Source organism: Pygocentrus nattereri, chromosome 17, assembly GCF_015220715.1.
Source record: "Pygocentrus nattereri isolate fPygNat1 chromosome 17, fPygNat1.pri, whole genome shotgun sequence".
Lineage (NCBI taxonomy): Eukaryota > Metazoa > Chordata > Actinopteri > Characiformes > Serrasalmidae > Pygocentrus > Pygocentrus nattereri.
Window position 1 is genome coordinate 24,765,981 of NC_051227.1, and position 13,165 is coordinate 24,779,145.

General features: G+C 37.5%; 2 protein-coding genes across 2 annotated transcripts in view; one reads left to right on the forward strand and one right to left on the reverse strand.

Moving 5' to 3' along the window:
• Nucleotides 1–3,971: 3,971 nt before the first annotated feature.
• On the forward strand, nucleotides 3,972–7,463 carry LOC108426917 (von Willebrand factor D and EGF domains). The gene is made up of 5 exons (XM_017696731.2): nucleotides 3,972–4,218; nucleotides 4,430–4,525; nucleotides 4,942–5,046; nucleotides 5,323–5,418; nucleotides 6,708–7,463. Exons 1-5 carry the CDS (start codon nucleotides 3,990–3,992, stop codon nucleotides 6,818–6,820), a joined length of 639 nt encoding a protein of 212 aa, XP_017552220.1. The 5' UTR covers nucleotides 3,972–3,989; the 3' UTR covers nucleotides 6,821–7,463.
• Nucleotides 7,464–8,320: 857 nt separating this feature from the next.
• vwde (von Willebrand factor D and EGF domains) overlaps nucleotides 8,321–13,165 on the reverse strand; it is a 29,369-nt gene continuing 24,524 nt past the window's right edge. The window contains exons 25-32 of the mRNA XM_017696730.2: nucleotides 11,599–11,694; nucleotides 11,343–11,438; nucleotides 11,101–11,196; nucleotides 10,185–10,280; nucleotides 9,868–9,963; nucleotides 9,148–9,243; nucleotides 8,826–8,923; nucleotides 8,321–8,667 (exon numbers count right to left, since the gene is read on the reverse strand). Coding sequence (XP_017552219.2) covers nucleotides 8,659–8,667; nucleotides 8,826–8,923; nucleotides 9,148–9,243; nucleotides 9,868–9,963; nucleotides 10,185–10,280; nucleotides 11,101–11,196; nucleotides 11,343–11,438; nucleotides 11,599–11,694 — 683 coding nt within the window. The 3' untranslated portion in view covers nucleotides 8,321–8,658. The remainder of the gene's footprint in view (nucleotides 8,668–8,825; nucleotides 8,924–9,147; nucleotides 9,244–9,867; nucleotides 9,964–10,184; nucleotides 10,281–11,100; nucleotides 11,197–11,342; nucleotides 11,439–11,598; nucleotides 11,695–13,165) is intronic.

Consider the following 13,165-nt stretch of genomic DNA (forward strand, 5'->3'; position numbering starts at 1 on the left):
TGCTGCCCCCGCGACCCGAACCCCGGAGAAGCGGAAGATGATGGATGGATGGATGGATGGATAAGAGTTTGAAACGGCGCTTCATGCGTGTTCATGACGTCAGTGAGCGCCAACAGCCAATGAGCTGCTCCGCTCGCCAACCAATCAGCCGTCATTAGCAGCGAGGCTGGAGTCCTGCTGCTCCAAGCCCGTTTGCTGTAGAAAAAGGAAACATGCCGGTAGGTTTTCTTTGCTTTGTTAGTGACATACGAACTCCAACTCTATAGATTTAAAGGAAAGCTCTGGTCAAGTGGTTAGAAACGATTTTAGCTTTTCATTTTTAGCCAGTTAGCTCTATTCACCTCTATTCATTGAGGGCTCACACCCCCATTACATTGTAGGGTTGTTTGTTTTTGTTTTATATATATATATATATATATATTCATATTCTATTTTTTCTATTTTTCACATAGAAAAATCAGAAATATGTAATTTGAGGATCAAGAGTGGCCAAACACTTTGCATACACAGACGTGTGTGTATGTATATATATATATATATATATATATATGTGTGTGTGTTTGTGTGTGTGTGTGTGTGTGTGTGTGTATACAGTACTGTGCAAAAGTTTTAGGCACCTAAGCAATTTTTTTAACAATTGACCTCAGCAGTGAGTTTATCACAATATACATCAGAATAAAGTCATATTCATAATTCAAATAAACATAAAAACAATAAAAAATAACAAGAATTTCTTGGGCCATATTTTTCCTTGACACCTTCACAGCCACCACAGAGACTCGTTAATATCATCAATTACATCATTAGTACAATTTACTGAAGCACCGATTGGTCAAACCAGGAGCTGCTTTTTAACTGCATAATCATTATTAATTAATAATATATTAATTATATATAATTATAATATTATAATATATATATATCTCAAACCTGACATCCTCGAGTGGAGCCTAAAAAATTCTGCCTGCATGGTGTAGAAGTGTGGTGCAAGTACAACTTATAGTCACGAGATGGCGCAATTGTACTAACACTTTGCATAGAATTAACTACGAGTGTCACTATGGACCACTTTTTGACATAAATGCCAAGTTTAAGTTTGTTTGTAATTTAAGATAAGATAAGATAAAATAAGATAATCCTTTATTAGTCCTACAGTGGGGAAATTCACAGTATTACAGCAGCAGCAGTAATAGAAGTTAGGCACTCAGTAATAGAAATGGGAAACAGTATAAACATTATAAATAATATAAATTAAAGTTAAATCAAGACTATTTACAACAAAATAATAATAATAATAAAATAAGAGTTGCATATAAATCTGTATTGCACTTAGGAACATATTGTACAATGAAAAAATGTTCGCATTCTGAATGTGTGTATATTGTATGTGTGTATGGTCTACCGGGAGCAATGCTAGCTGAACAGTCTCACAGCAGCAGGAAGGAAGGACCTGCAATAGCGCTCCTTTACACACTTGGGGTGAAGGAGCTGGTCACTGAAGGAACTGCCCAGTGCTGCCAGAGTCTCATGCATGGGGTGGGAGTCGTTCTCCAGCATGGATGCTAGCTTGTTTAGCATCCTCCTTTCTCCCACCGCCTGCACTGGGTCTATAGGGGTTTCCAGGACCGAGCCGGCCCTCCTGATCAGTTTGTCCAGTTTCTTCCTGTCTGCAGTGGAGATGCTGCCACCCCAGCAGACCACTCCATAGAAGATGGCTGATGCCACCACTGTTTCAAAAAAGGTCCTCAGGAGTGGCCCCTGCACTCCAAATGACCTCAGTCTCCTGAGCAGGTAGAGTCTGCTCTGTCCTTTCCTGTAAAGTGCAGCCGTGTTGTCTGACCATTTATGGCCTTTAAGTCAGGCAAATTATACATGACAATGAACCATAAACCCTAAAATAAAATGCAATGTTTAGCAAAATTAAGTATTTTTATCTAACAGCATAAAAATTGACTGTGAGCAATTACATATATCCATAGCATTAATAATTAATAAGATCTACCTGAATATGTACAAAAATGCCTAGGTCACATATTCTCAGGAGTATCACCATCCTGGCCATTTTAGTGGGTTCACTAAAACATTAAACGCATTAGCTCATTAACGAACCATTCCTGAGTGTGTTAGAACAGGAAAACATGGAAATGTGCAGGGCAGGTGGTGTGCAGGCTGCTTGTGTAACCAAAGAATTTATGGCAGACTATAATTAGGGCAGGATAAAACAGAGTTTATGTGACTATGAAAGTGAAAAGCTATCAGTGTAAAATCAGCTGTGTGCTGTGTGTGATGTAGTTATGCAGTTATAATCCCCATATCAATATCACTGAAATCACCAGAAAATGCTGTATCAGATATCAGAGGGAGAAAAATAAATGAATCAGATCCAATCCTGTAAAAAGTCTGTCTTATATGATGTGTTGTTGATAGCTGTGTGTTTCCTTCTGTGGGTTAGTCGAGATGGTTCAGCATGATAGACTGCTTTTAGATACTCATCTTAAGCGAAATGCTTCAATTAATGGCAAGTAGTAGTTTTTAAATAAAAAAGTGTGAGATCAGTATCAGCTTTCAATATCGGTATTGCTATCTGAAAAAAAGAAAGAAGGTATCATGTTGTCTCTAATTGTGCAGTGGTTTGCCTCACACATTAAGCCTAGATCTGCATTCATTTTATGCCGAGAGTAAATGTTCTTTGTTCAGCGAAAATTCTTCACATTTATACACTAGGCCATATGCTGTCTTTTCCCAGTTTAGTTTCCCTGGGCTGTATGGGGTGGGGAGTGAATATATATTTGAAGCAATGTTTCCATACTACATCAAACTCTTTTATTTAAATAAACAAGTGGCAAAAATCCAGTTTTCCATGATATGGACCCTTTAATATGGCCATAGCTGTGTTAGTGGGCCATCTATTTACAGGCTCAAATGCAGTACATTGCATGTCTTTTGAGGAAACGACTATGCACATCTGTTGATGCCATTAAGTTCCACACTTCCTCTGCCAGTGTTAAGAGAAATACCTATTCTAGTTCTACTTTATAGGAGCCCTGAAGCAACAGCCAGTGGTTATAACCATTTCCAGGATGGATGATTATCTATATACAGTCATTCTGTCTGCTTTGACACAACATTTGTGAACAGACTAATATGTGCACTCAGTGGATTTTTCAGGCAGTAGTTAAAGATCGTGTTTTGCACTCAACAATGAAAACTGAAGCCTTTGCAGACTTTGCAGCAGTTATGTTTGCAAATAAGATTTTATAGAACTATGACGATTATTGGGAAATAGTCGTAGTCATAGATCATTATGAGATGAAAGAATCACACTTTCTATAACAGTTAACTGCTCTTTAATCCATGATGTAAGAATGCTGGATGCAGACAGTTTGTCTTTGACTGAGAGAAGGAAATGGGTCAGCAGTGGTCTGAAAACATTAAGTTGTACTTGGGTTGGGGGGAATTATTTGGTGCACATCTGGAGAAACCATTTCCTTACATCTGGGAATGTGATACTTTACAATGAGACTGAGAGTTTCATGACTACACTCCTGTTTTTGTGGACTGAAACTCATAGAGATATACAGTGTATCATCACTGTTAGCCTTTACATTCATTTTAGGTATAAGAATCTTTTCATTAAATTCTAATGAAATGGTCTGTGGATTATTTATATTACAGTATCATTTATATAATGTGACTCTGAGATGGACGGATCTTAAATTGAAGCATGAACACAAATGCACATTCTACCAACCCACCAACAGTAGGTCTACATACAGGGTCTTACTTTTGATGGAAATAACCATCACTTCTTTGTTATGTCTTCCTCTCTCTCTGTTCAGACTTTCCCAGCTGCTGCTTTGTGCTTTTCTCCTCTGTCCAGCAGGGGTGCTGTTGAGGGGGGTGGAATATGCAGGGACTAGTTCACAGCTCCAGGAGCTGCACTCTTCTCAGTTGCCTGTGTGAGTGTGCATTTGAGACCGTTCCTGACCATGCTCAGCCATTCATCCACCCTGTTACGGACACAGCTCCTGCTGGCCACTCTGGCCTTGTTGGCCGGTGTGTGCCTAGGCCGGTCAGATGCGCCCCGTGGGGTCTCCCTGCCTTTTGTCTTCGACGTCAAAGCAGTATGTGATCCTCCCTGTAAACACGCTGGAATCTGCATCCGAAACAACACCTGCTTCTGCTCACAGGGATATGAGGGAGAGACCTGCCAGTATGGTGAAGTTACCATGTTGTTTACTTATTTAAAGAATGTGGGAGGTCAGGGGTTTTTGTGTGTGTATGTACAAATGCATCAGATTTCCATTGTGATTCTCTCTGAGGAACATGCTTAACAGTTTACAGTGAAGTACAGTGATCATGTTCTCTTTTAGACTGACATGTTTTCTAAGAAGGAGCTAAACTGAACAGAAATGCTTGTTGATTTCAGCAAACTGCTACCCGAAGTGTAAAAACGGAGGTGAATGTCTTCGACCTGGGAAATGCAGATGTCCTCCAGGATTTGGGGGAAGATACTGCCACAAAGGTATTTGGACACTTAATCTAAAGCTAGGTTTTTCTAATACTTTTCAAATGTTTGTCTGTTTACTGTATATTTGTAAATGAAGGATTTTGTCTCCATTTCCAAGAACGTCTTCTTTTTCATGATATACATTGCTGGGAGTGGGCTTACACATACAAGAAATATCAAAGCTGTATTACAATAAATATCACTTTTACTGGAAAAAAATAATGTGTTTTCATTTCACAACCGCTGCTGTTCTTTCAAAAAAACTTTTTCCCAAGATGTTACAGTTGGATATACAGTATTTTGGAATGAAATGTTTGAGGGGAGGGATTTATCATTTACAGCAGACATAAGAAAAACGAGAGTGGGGGAGCAGTAAGAGGGTAAGGGGTGGGGGTGTATAGGATTGTAAATTGAGTGTTTGCGTTTAACAGTGATGTGTGATGGCGGCTGCTGGAATGGTGGGGACTGCATTGCTGTGAATGGAGAAGCCAAGTGCATCTGTCCATCCAGCTGGACTGGCTCCAGATGTCAGGAGGGTATGATGATGTTATCTACTAATGCATCCAAATCACACATGCATGTATATACACAGGGATAAATCAACTTCATTTAATTTATGTAGTTAACTGTAATTTGAGTGATGAGTTTTAGTGATGAACCCTGATGCACCTTCCTCCTCTGGCAGTTTTTACAGTCCACAGTTAGAGGTGAAATTTCTCAGAATGCCTCATTATGAGGTCCAAATGAACTCGTCCAGATGGGTGATTAATAACTGCATGATGTTTTGAGCATGTGTTCTTTTTTTTCTACAGCAATCTGTCCACAGGGCTGCAGGAATGGGGGCAGCTGTGTGGCTCCGGGAATCTGCAGCTGCCCAGAGGGATGGCTAGGGGGAGCCTGTCACACAGGTCAGATCACATAAACATAGCATAACCTCTGACAATGACTGTATACAGTCACTATGTCTTGTGATGTTAGCTAGCTATGATTCCAACCTACTTAAATTACTTGTTGCTATGACATCACTGATTAATGTAACTGTGTGTAAGTACATTAAAAGGCCCATATTCTATGTTTTTCTTGTATTTATTTTTATCCCTGATGTCCATTTTAAGTTTTATGATTAAGATTATGTGACCCTTATTAGTTCCACAACGGAGATATTTCACCTCCACATATAACCCATCCATGCTGTGAACCACATACACACTAGTGAACACACACACTAGGGGGCAGTGAGCACACTTGCCTGGAGTAGTGGGCAGCCCTATCTGCAGTGCCCAGGGAGCAGTTGGGGGTTAGGTGCCTGCCCAAGGGCTCCTCAGTCAGCCAAAACTACCATAATTCATTCTTACATGAGCATTTTCAAACAACCTACAGAATCCTATAGAATGAAACATGCTGTTTTTGTTATTTGTTGCTATGTCTTTCAGACTGATGTACAATTGTGTGCAAAAGTTTGAACCTGTCATATTACATGTTTGGTAGATTTTCTAAGCGAAAATAAGGTACATCCTCTACAGAAAACGCATTTAAATATGGCATCTTTTTGCACATTTTGGGCACAATTTATTTGCTGATTTAGCATATTGGAAAAAACAAAACATAAAATCTAAAACGTGGCATAACTTTTGCAGAAGCTACATGTAGTATCTGTGTCAAATGTGAGAAAGTGTGTTCTTTGTAGAGTTGTTAACTCATTTTTACTAACATATTTTAAACTTTTGCCCGCAACTGTGTGTAAATGATCTCTGTTGTGACTGGCTTCCCTGTATTGTGCCTCCTTCAAAAAGCAGCCCAGGCTGAAACACTTCATTATGACTTTAGTGTGAATGGGTGGAGCTAAACTGCTGTACACTGAGGAGACTGATAGATGTGAATGTGTTGGTTTTCTTGACATCACAAAAACAATGAATTCAAAACTAGGTTATATGTAGCTTAATATAAATACAATTTGAAGCTTATGAAAAATGTTTATGTCCTGCTGCAAACTTTTATTTAAAACCTTGGTTTTCTATGATATGTGCCTTTTAAATAATCTTATGGTGGTGGTTCCATTATTATCACCATGCTAACACACATAAATATAAGGCAGAACATTTTTGCTGGATTGGTGCTGCGTTTAGCCATTCAAAACAGATCTCAGAGCAGCCACAGGCAGGGTAACACATTTTAACAGCTGCCTCTCCCCCCACAGCCGTGTGCAAGAAGCCGTGTCTGAATGGGGGGAAGTGTGTGTCTCCTGACACCTGTCGCTGTCGTGCTCCATTCTCCGGCCCCCAGTGTGAGGAGAGGAAAAAGCTCTTCTAACCTCAGCACAGTCATTCACACACCAGGACTCAAGCCTCTTCGAAATGGTGCTATTAGATTGTGCTTGTTCATTAGACTATGTGACTGATGTTTTGCTTATGTGTTTACATTTACTGGACTTATTACAAAATACGCTGTGTAATTGATTATTTCTTGTACTTCATGGTAACTAAAAAACTGTGAGACTGTGAGTGTGTGTGTGAGAAGGTTCATTTGGAGGTGTATCGACCAATTTTAATGTGCTATATCATTACTGTCAGAATAAAACCTCCAAAAAAGGTGGACCTGAACAACCTCCTTCAATTGTCATGGTAGTCAACAGTTATTCCAAGGCATTTTGGACCATTTCTACTGGACTGTTCATCATTAAATTTTGACACAATATAAAGGGCACCTGGCAATTTCAGATTATGTCAAAATAACAAAAAATGGAGATACATTTTATCCTGACAGTAACGATAAAAGATATACATGTAATATAATCAACAGTGTCTATTGTTGTTTTTGTACTTTATTCTATTTTAGTAAGCATCAACTTAATTCCTGATATAGGAGTTTATATATACTGATACAGGAGTTACATATACATATACCCAGTGTCAACAGTATATTTTGAAACCAATAAAAACATTAATTTACAGACTTCAAGGAATCATATACATACACATTAACCATTCAACATATTTTTCTATACCTGATTTTACAAAATAGAAACAAAATATGCCAGTAAAATACAGTAGAAAGAAACGAACCTGTATAAATTTAAAGCTCTTATGTTGTACATGTTCTATGTTCAACAAGTTCTGGGTTGTACAGTGCAGATTTCCACTTTGTGAAATATGATTAAAGACATTACAAATCTCCAAGTTAAGAAATCTGGCAAAACTAGCTGAAAACAGACAATAAGAGAAACTTGTGGAGAGTCAGACAGCATTCTGTAGGCACTCAGTTCCAGCAACCCTACGTCCCAGAGTGAAACAGTAAGCAGTGTGGTATCCTGAACAGGATCCAAAACAGGAAATCCTGAAGGAAATAATTTTTATTTTCTGTTTATTATACCGTTGAAAAGTTTGGAATCACTGGTCTTATTAGTAATTGTTATTTGATAATAACTTTTACAGTTTAGAGTGAAATATTATAAACTAGACACCAAAACTAGTCACCAATGTACCGTATTTTGGAAATAATAAAATGTTCTGACAAATTGCAAATGTTCTTAAATAATAACATGCAGTTGTTGGCAAAATTTGAACAATTCTGGTCAAATGATGTTTTGTTGATTTATACTGATGTTTTGTCTAAGTGACAATACATTAACGCATCCTCTACAGGGAACATTATTTTAAACAAAAAAAACCCAAAAAATATTAAATGTGCCATAACTTTTGCACAGTTTTTGTTTTACTGTATGTTTTTTATAGTTATATCCAGCAAATAAACAGGAACCGTGCATAAAAATGTGCAAAAATTATTATTAGAGATAATGAGGTGATGAGTTCATGTACTTTTACTTTACTGATTTTGAAAAACATCAAAATATAATTCAAAAATCAAAGTTTTCCATATAGTCATTACTTGTTATTTATTTGATGAGTGAGATTTTGTCACATTTGAAACCTGGAATATTAGCATCATATTTCAATAACTTAATGCATGAATCTGCAACAAACATGGTTTTTAAAAACAGTAATTCCAACTTTTGACCGGTAGTGTCTGTATGACACACACCCTCATACGCACACTACTAAACTGCTCATAGTTTCTCTGAGGCAGACCACAGACAGGACCTTCATCAAAGCCAGTTCCTCAAGTCTGCCTGGTCTCCTGCTCTTCTTTCATCATCTGGTCTGAAAATGCAGAATTAATGTTCAGCTGTCAAAGTCACAGCATTTTAACAAGACATATGAAGCACATATTATCAAAACAATGTTTTAGATTAATATGAATGCACAAAAAATCTATCACAAAGCTGCAAGTAAGAGTGATGAACTGAAGCTTGGCTTACTCTAGTGGCACAGGTGGGCCCGCTGTACCCCGGGCGACAGTGGCAGTAGTTGGGCAGCACACACCTTCCACCATGGAGACACTTATTCTTGCAGATGGCTGAGGCAGTTACGTCATTCATTAAAATCCATTAGATTCAATGCCACTGTTAGTTTCTTTGATGCACTCACATATTCACATACATCTCAAGCATCTCAATCAGGAATAGCCTTACTTGTCATTATCTATCAAAAACATTTCCAGTTCCAATCAAAATTCCAAGTCTTTGAACTAAATATCCTGCACTAGATGTCAGCTATTAATAGGACATTAACTGGACTTACGATTCTGACATTGCAAACCCTCCCATCCAGCAGGACAGTGGCAGGTATTGGGACCCACACACTCACCCCCGTTTTTACATTTCTGTAAGCACACCGCTATATAAAGAACAGAGATCACACATTATGTTTAATATATTTATTAATACACATACAGAATTCAAAATGTTTTAAAATGTTGCTCAAAATAAGTGAAACCACTACTGAAACATGTCATAACATGGCAAACATACAGTGGCATTCAGAAGTTTGGAATCCTGTTAAGAATTGCTGTCATTTGATTCAGTGACAAATTATACAACATAGATTGAACTACTAAAAGCTACACACCACATTTTGAGATTTTCAAGACTTTCTTTCAATATTTCAAGTTCTTTGGGAATGCCAAGGAGTAATTAAATGATAAATACTGTACAGTAATTATTTATTTATTGTCATTTCTTGATAAATTGTACATCTGAGATTTGATCACCACATTTCCAATATGAGACATTCTGAATGTTACTTTTATAGTTCATTCTCAATGTTTTACAGCTTTCTCAGTCATTAAGGAATCAAGTACAGCTATGCTCACCACACTGGATACATCATTATTTAATACAAATATCATTTATTTTCTTTTTTTGTACCTGTAGCAACATTATTTATTATATTATTATTGAAAACAGTGATGCCAAGGTTTTTAAATAAAGGAGGATATTTTGTACATTAAAATTCACTCACGGATGTTGCAGATGTTCCCCCGCCAACCAGAGGCACAGGAACAAGTGTTTGGACCCACACACTTTCCTTTGTTCATGCACATGGGATCACACACACCTAAACACAAACATAAAGATTTTACATGTGCATGGGTAAAATAGTGTATGTGACCTTCCAGCCATAAAAATGATATCAGAAAACAAGTTGATTTCCTGACTGTTCAGATAAAAGTCACAGTAGAGTTCAAGGTAGCAGAAATCCAGACTATACCAGTCTATGCTTGTTAATTGCCAGATATTAAACACTATATCATGCCTTCCAGTAAATACCAAACTCACTTTTTTGGCATCTCTTGCCGGTGTAACCTTCAGGACAGGAGCACACGTTGTTTCTCATGCATTGTCCGCGGTTTTTGCAGGGTGGGCTGCACACAGCTGTAACACAGAATACAGTGCACCACTTCAGTTTGGTCACTCATAAAAATGTTACACATTGAAAATATAATAAAGGCCAGAGACCATCTTTATTTATTAAATTTCCAGTCAAAACTTCTACTGCCAAGTTATTGATTTAGTCATTTTTCAGTAGATTTTTCTGAAGACATCAGATACAAGATAATCGGCTAGCATTAGGAAGGAGAGATGCCAAGGGAATATGTTCAAAAAATGTCCAAAGTGTCCAAAAAATGATTAAAACTTGAGAAAATGGCACTCCCAACAGTCTGACAGGATGTGTAGCTGTCAAGAAGCCCTCACTGAGAAAAGAAAATAGACAAAAAAAAATTGTAAAACAAACAAAGAAACTACTGGTGTTCTGAAAGTGACCACCCCATCGTCCCAAGCTCAATATCATTGAATGTGTTTGGGAATAATTGGATCACGAGAAGCAGAAAATGCAACCAAATTCTAAGACTGGGCTTTGGCGCTGTGGATATGTGGATATGTGTCCTTGCAGGTTTCTTTGGAAAACTAAGAGAAAGTCTCATGAAAAGAATGGAAGGCAAAAAAGGGTGAAAACACTATTCAATACTGAAAAAATTACATTTAGGCGCATTTCCCTTTACACCAAACACAACACGCTGTGTAAACTATTGTCACTGTATTACCAAAGAAAAGCTTTACACAATTTGTTTACCCATATCATTGTACATTATCACATTAATAACCATTGCTGATAAATGCTTATGTCACTTACATATTAGATTAAACTAATGGCCAATTAACTCTAAATAGTCAAGATGTTCTTGCGCTGTACCTATTTGGCACTGTGATCCATAAAAGCCAGTGGGACATGCACAGATGTTAGGCTTGATGCAGGTGCCGCCGTTCAGGCACACAGGCTTACAATCAGCTGTAAGACAAACAAATTGCAAACGATCGTAATCAATTATGTTGTTGGAACGCAGCCTAGACTGGAATGCAAAACAAGTGTGTGGGTAAATTAAACCCACCAAAATGTGCTGAAACACATCTTGGGGAAGAGAAGAGAGAAGGTACCTGAGTTACATGTTGGTCCATACCAGCCTGGCTTACACTTACACACGTCAGGAGATACACACTCCCCGCCATTCTCACAGTGTCTGTTACACACCACTGTACACATACAGACACCAGAACAGCATTAAGAACAGCTGAGAAAATGGAATGATTTGTATTGTTCAGTAACTGCATCTCATAGTGTGATGCATTATTAACCAATTCAGTGCATCTCTTTGTCTGAAAGATGTTATTTATGAGACACATAAAAACTCACTAATTTCACAACGTGGCCCCACATAGCCATAGGGGCAAGTGCACAGGTTTCTGGACAGACAGCTGCCTTCATTTTCACATGGTGGATCACAGTTTACTGAAACACAAAGTGGAGACCAATAACACAGTTTCAGCTACAAACACAGCTTCTTAAATGACCTTTTCCCATTTTTGTGGTCTATTGTAAAAGTAGCAGTGTATTTGAACAAAAATAACAAAAAAATCCCTCTTCTTCTTGGAAGGACATCTGTACACTTATAGTGACACCTATAGTTGCTGTGACAAAGAGTTCAGGAGGAGGAGAGAGTGGAGAAAAGTGATAAAGGTTAACCCCCTAAATTGCAAGGAATGATACATGGGCCCACCCTTAAATTGTTCATTTTCACAAGTACAACACTTAAATCTGAGTTGCCAAATAATTTATAGTAGTTACTGAATAGTAAGATTAAAGAATTAAGAAAATTCCCACATTTTTTCCAAATTTCTGCACAATTAAGTCATTATATATTACATATATTATAGACAATCAAAATGGTGTAACATGGGAAGCACCACTGTAGAGAAATGTCTTGAGCCAGTAGTAGTTCACAGTGGTGGTGAAAGGAACCAGATGTCTGAAGAGATTATTGCCTATACACTCTCAGTAAAAAAGGTACAACACTGTCACTGGGGCAGTACCCCTCTTGTCACTGTGGTGGTACCCTCAGGGGTACATCTCAGTACCTTTACTCATGGAACATGACTGTACTATAATCCACTGAAATGATATTTTCTAAGACGTACTGACTCCACACACCCCGTCTCGCCTCCAGACTTTTTATTAAATGGTTCTGTTTTAAAAAATTTGTTTATAAAAAGATACAAATGTCTACTTTTCCACTAGGAAAAACTTTAAAGTACACAATTGGAAATGAAAACCACTGTTGTACCTTTGAGGGAACATTTACACTGTTTGTACCTTGATGAACGAAACATGTACCTGCATGGTACCTTTATTTCTAACAGTGTATAAGCTTCCTTGTTATTATTCGAAATGGTTCTGAGGATGATGTCTAATCCCTGTGAGATTATTTTGTGATAGTTTTGGGCTAAAATATATGTTTAATCCCTTTTCACAGTAGCCATAAAGTCAAATTTCTGCCTATTTCAGAGGTCCCTCAGTTCAGCTCTGAATTGTAATATTTGTTATACAATTTAATAAAAAACATTTTAATTCAAATGAAATTATATTTTGAATTAAACTATTTTATTTGATTATATTACTGAAAAAAGAGTCCATTTCAATGCCAGAATGGCATGCAAAAAGGGCTTAATATATATCTATGGTGGACAGGCAGGGTGTTGTGGGTTGTGGCAAAACTGTATACAAAGAATTATTATTTTTTTTGGATTTACTATTTTATCATTGACAACATTACATAAAAAACTCAGAAGATAGATTCACTGATCACTTTGGATAGTCAATAAAATGGCTTTATTTGTTGTAGAGCCTGGTTCCTGTCACACATTGTAATGAAATGTGAGTCGGTACATAGTTCTACAATGCAACATTTCACATTAAGCCACTC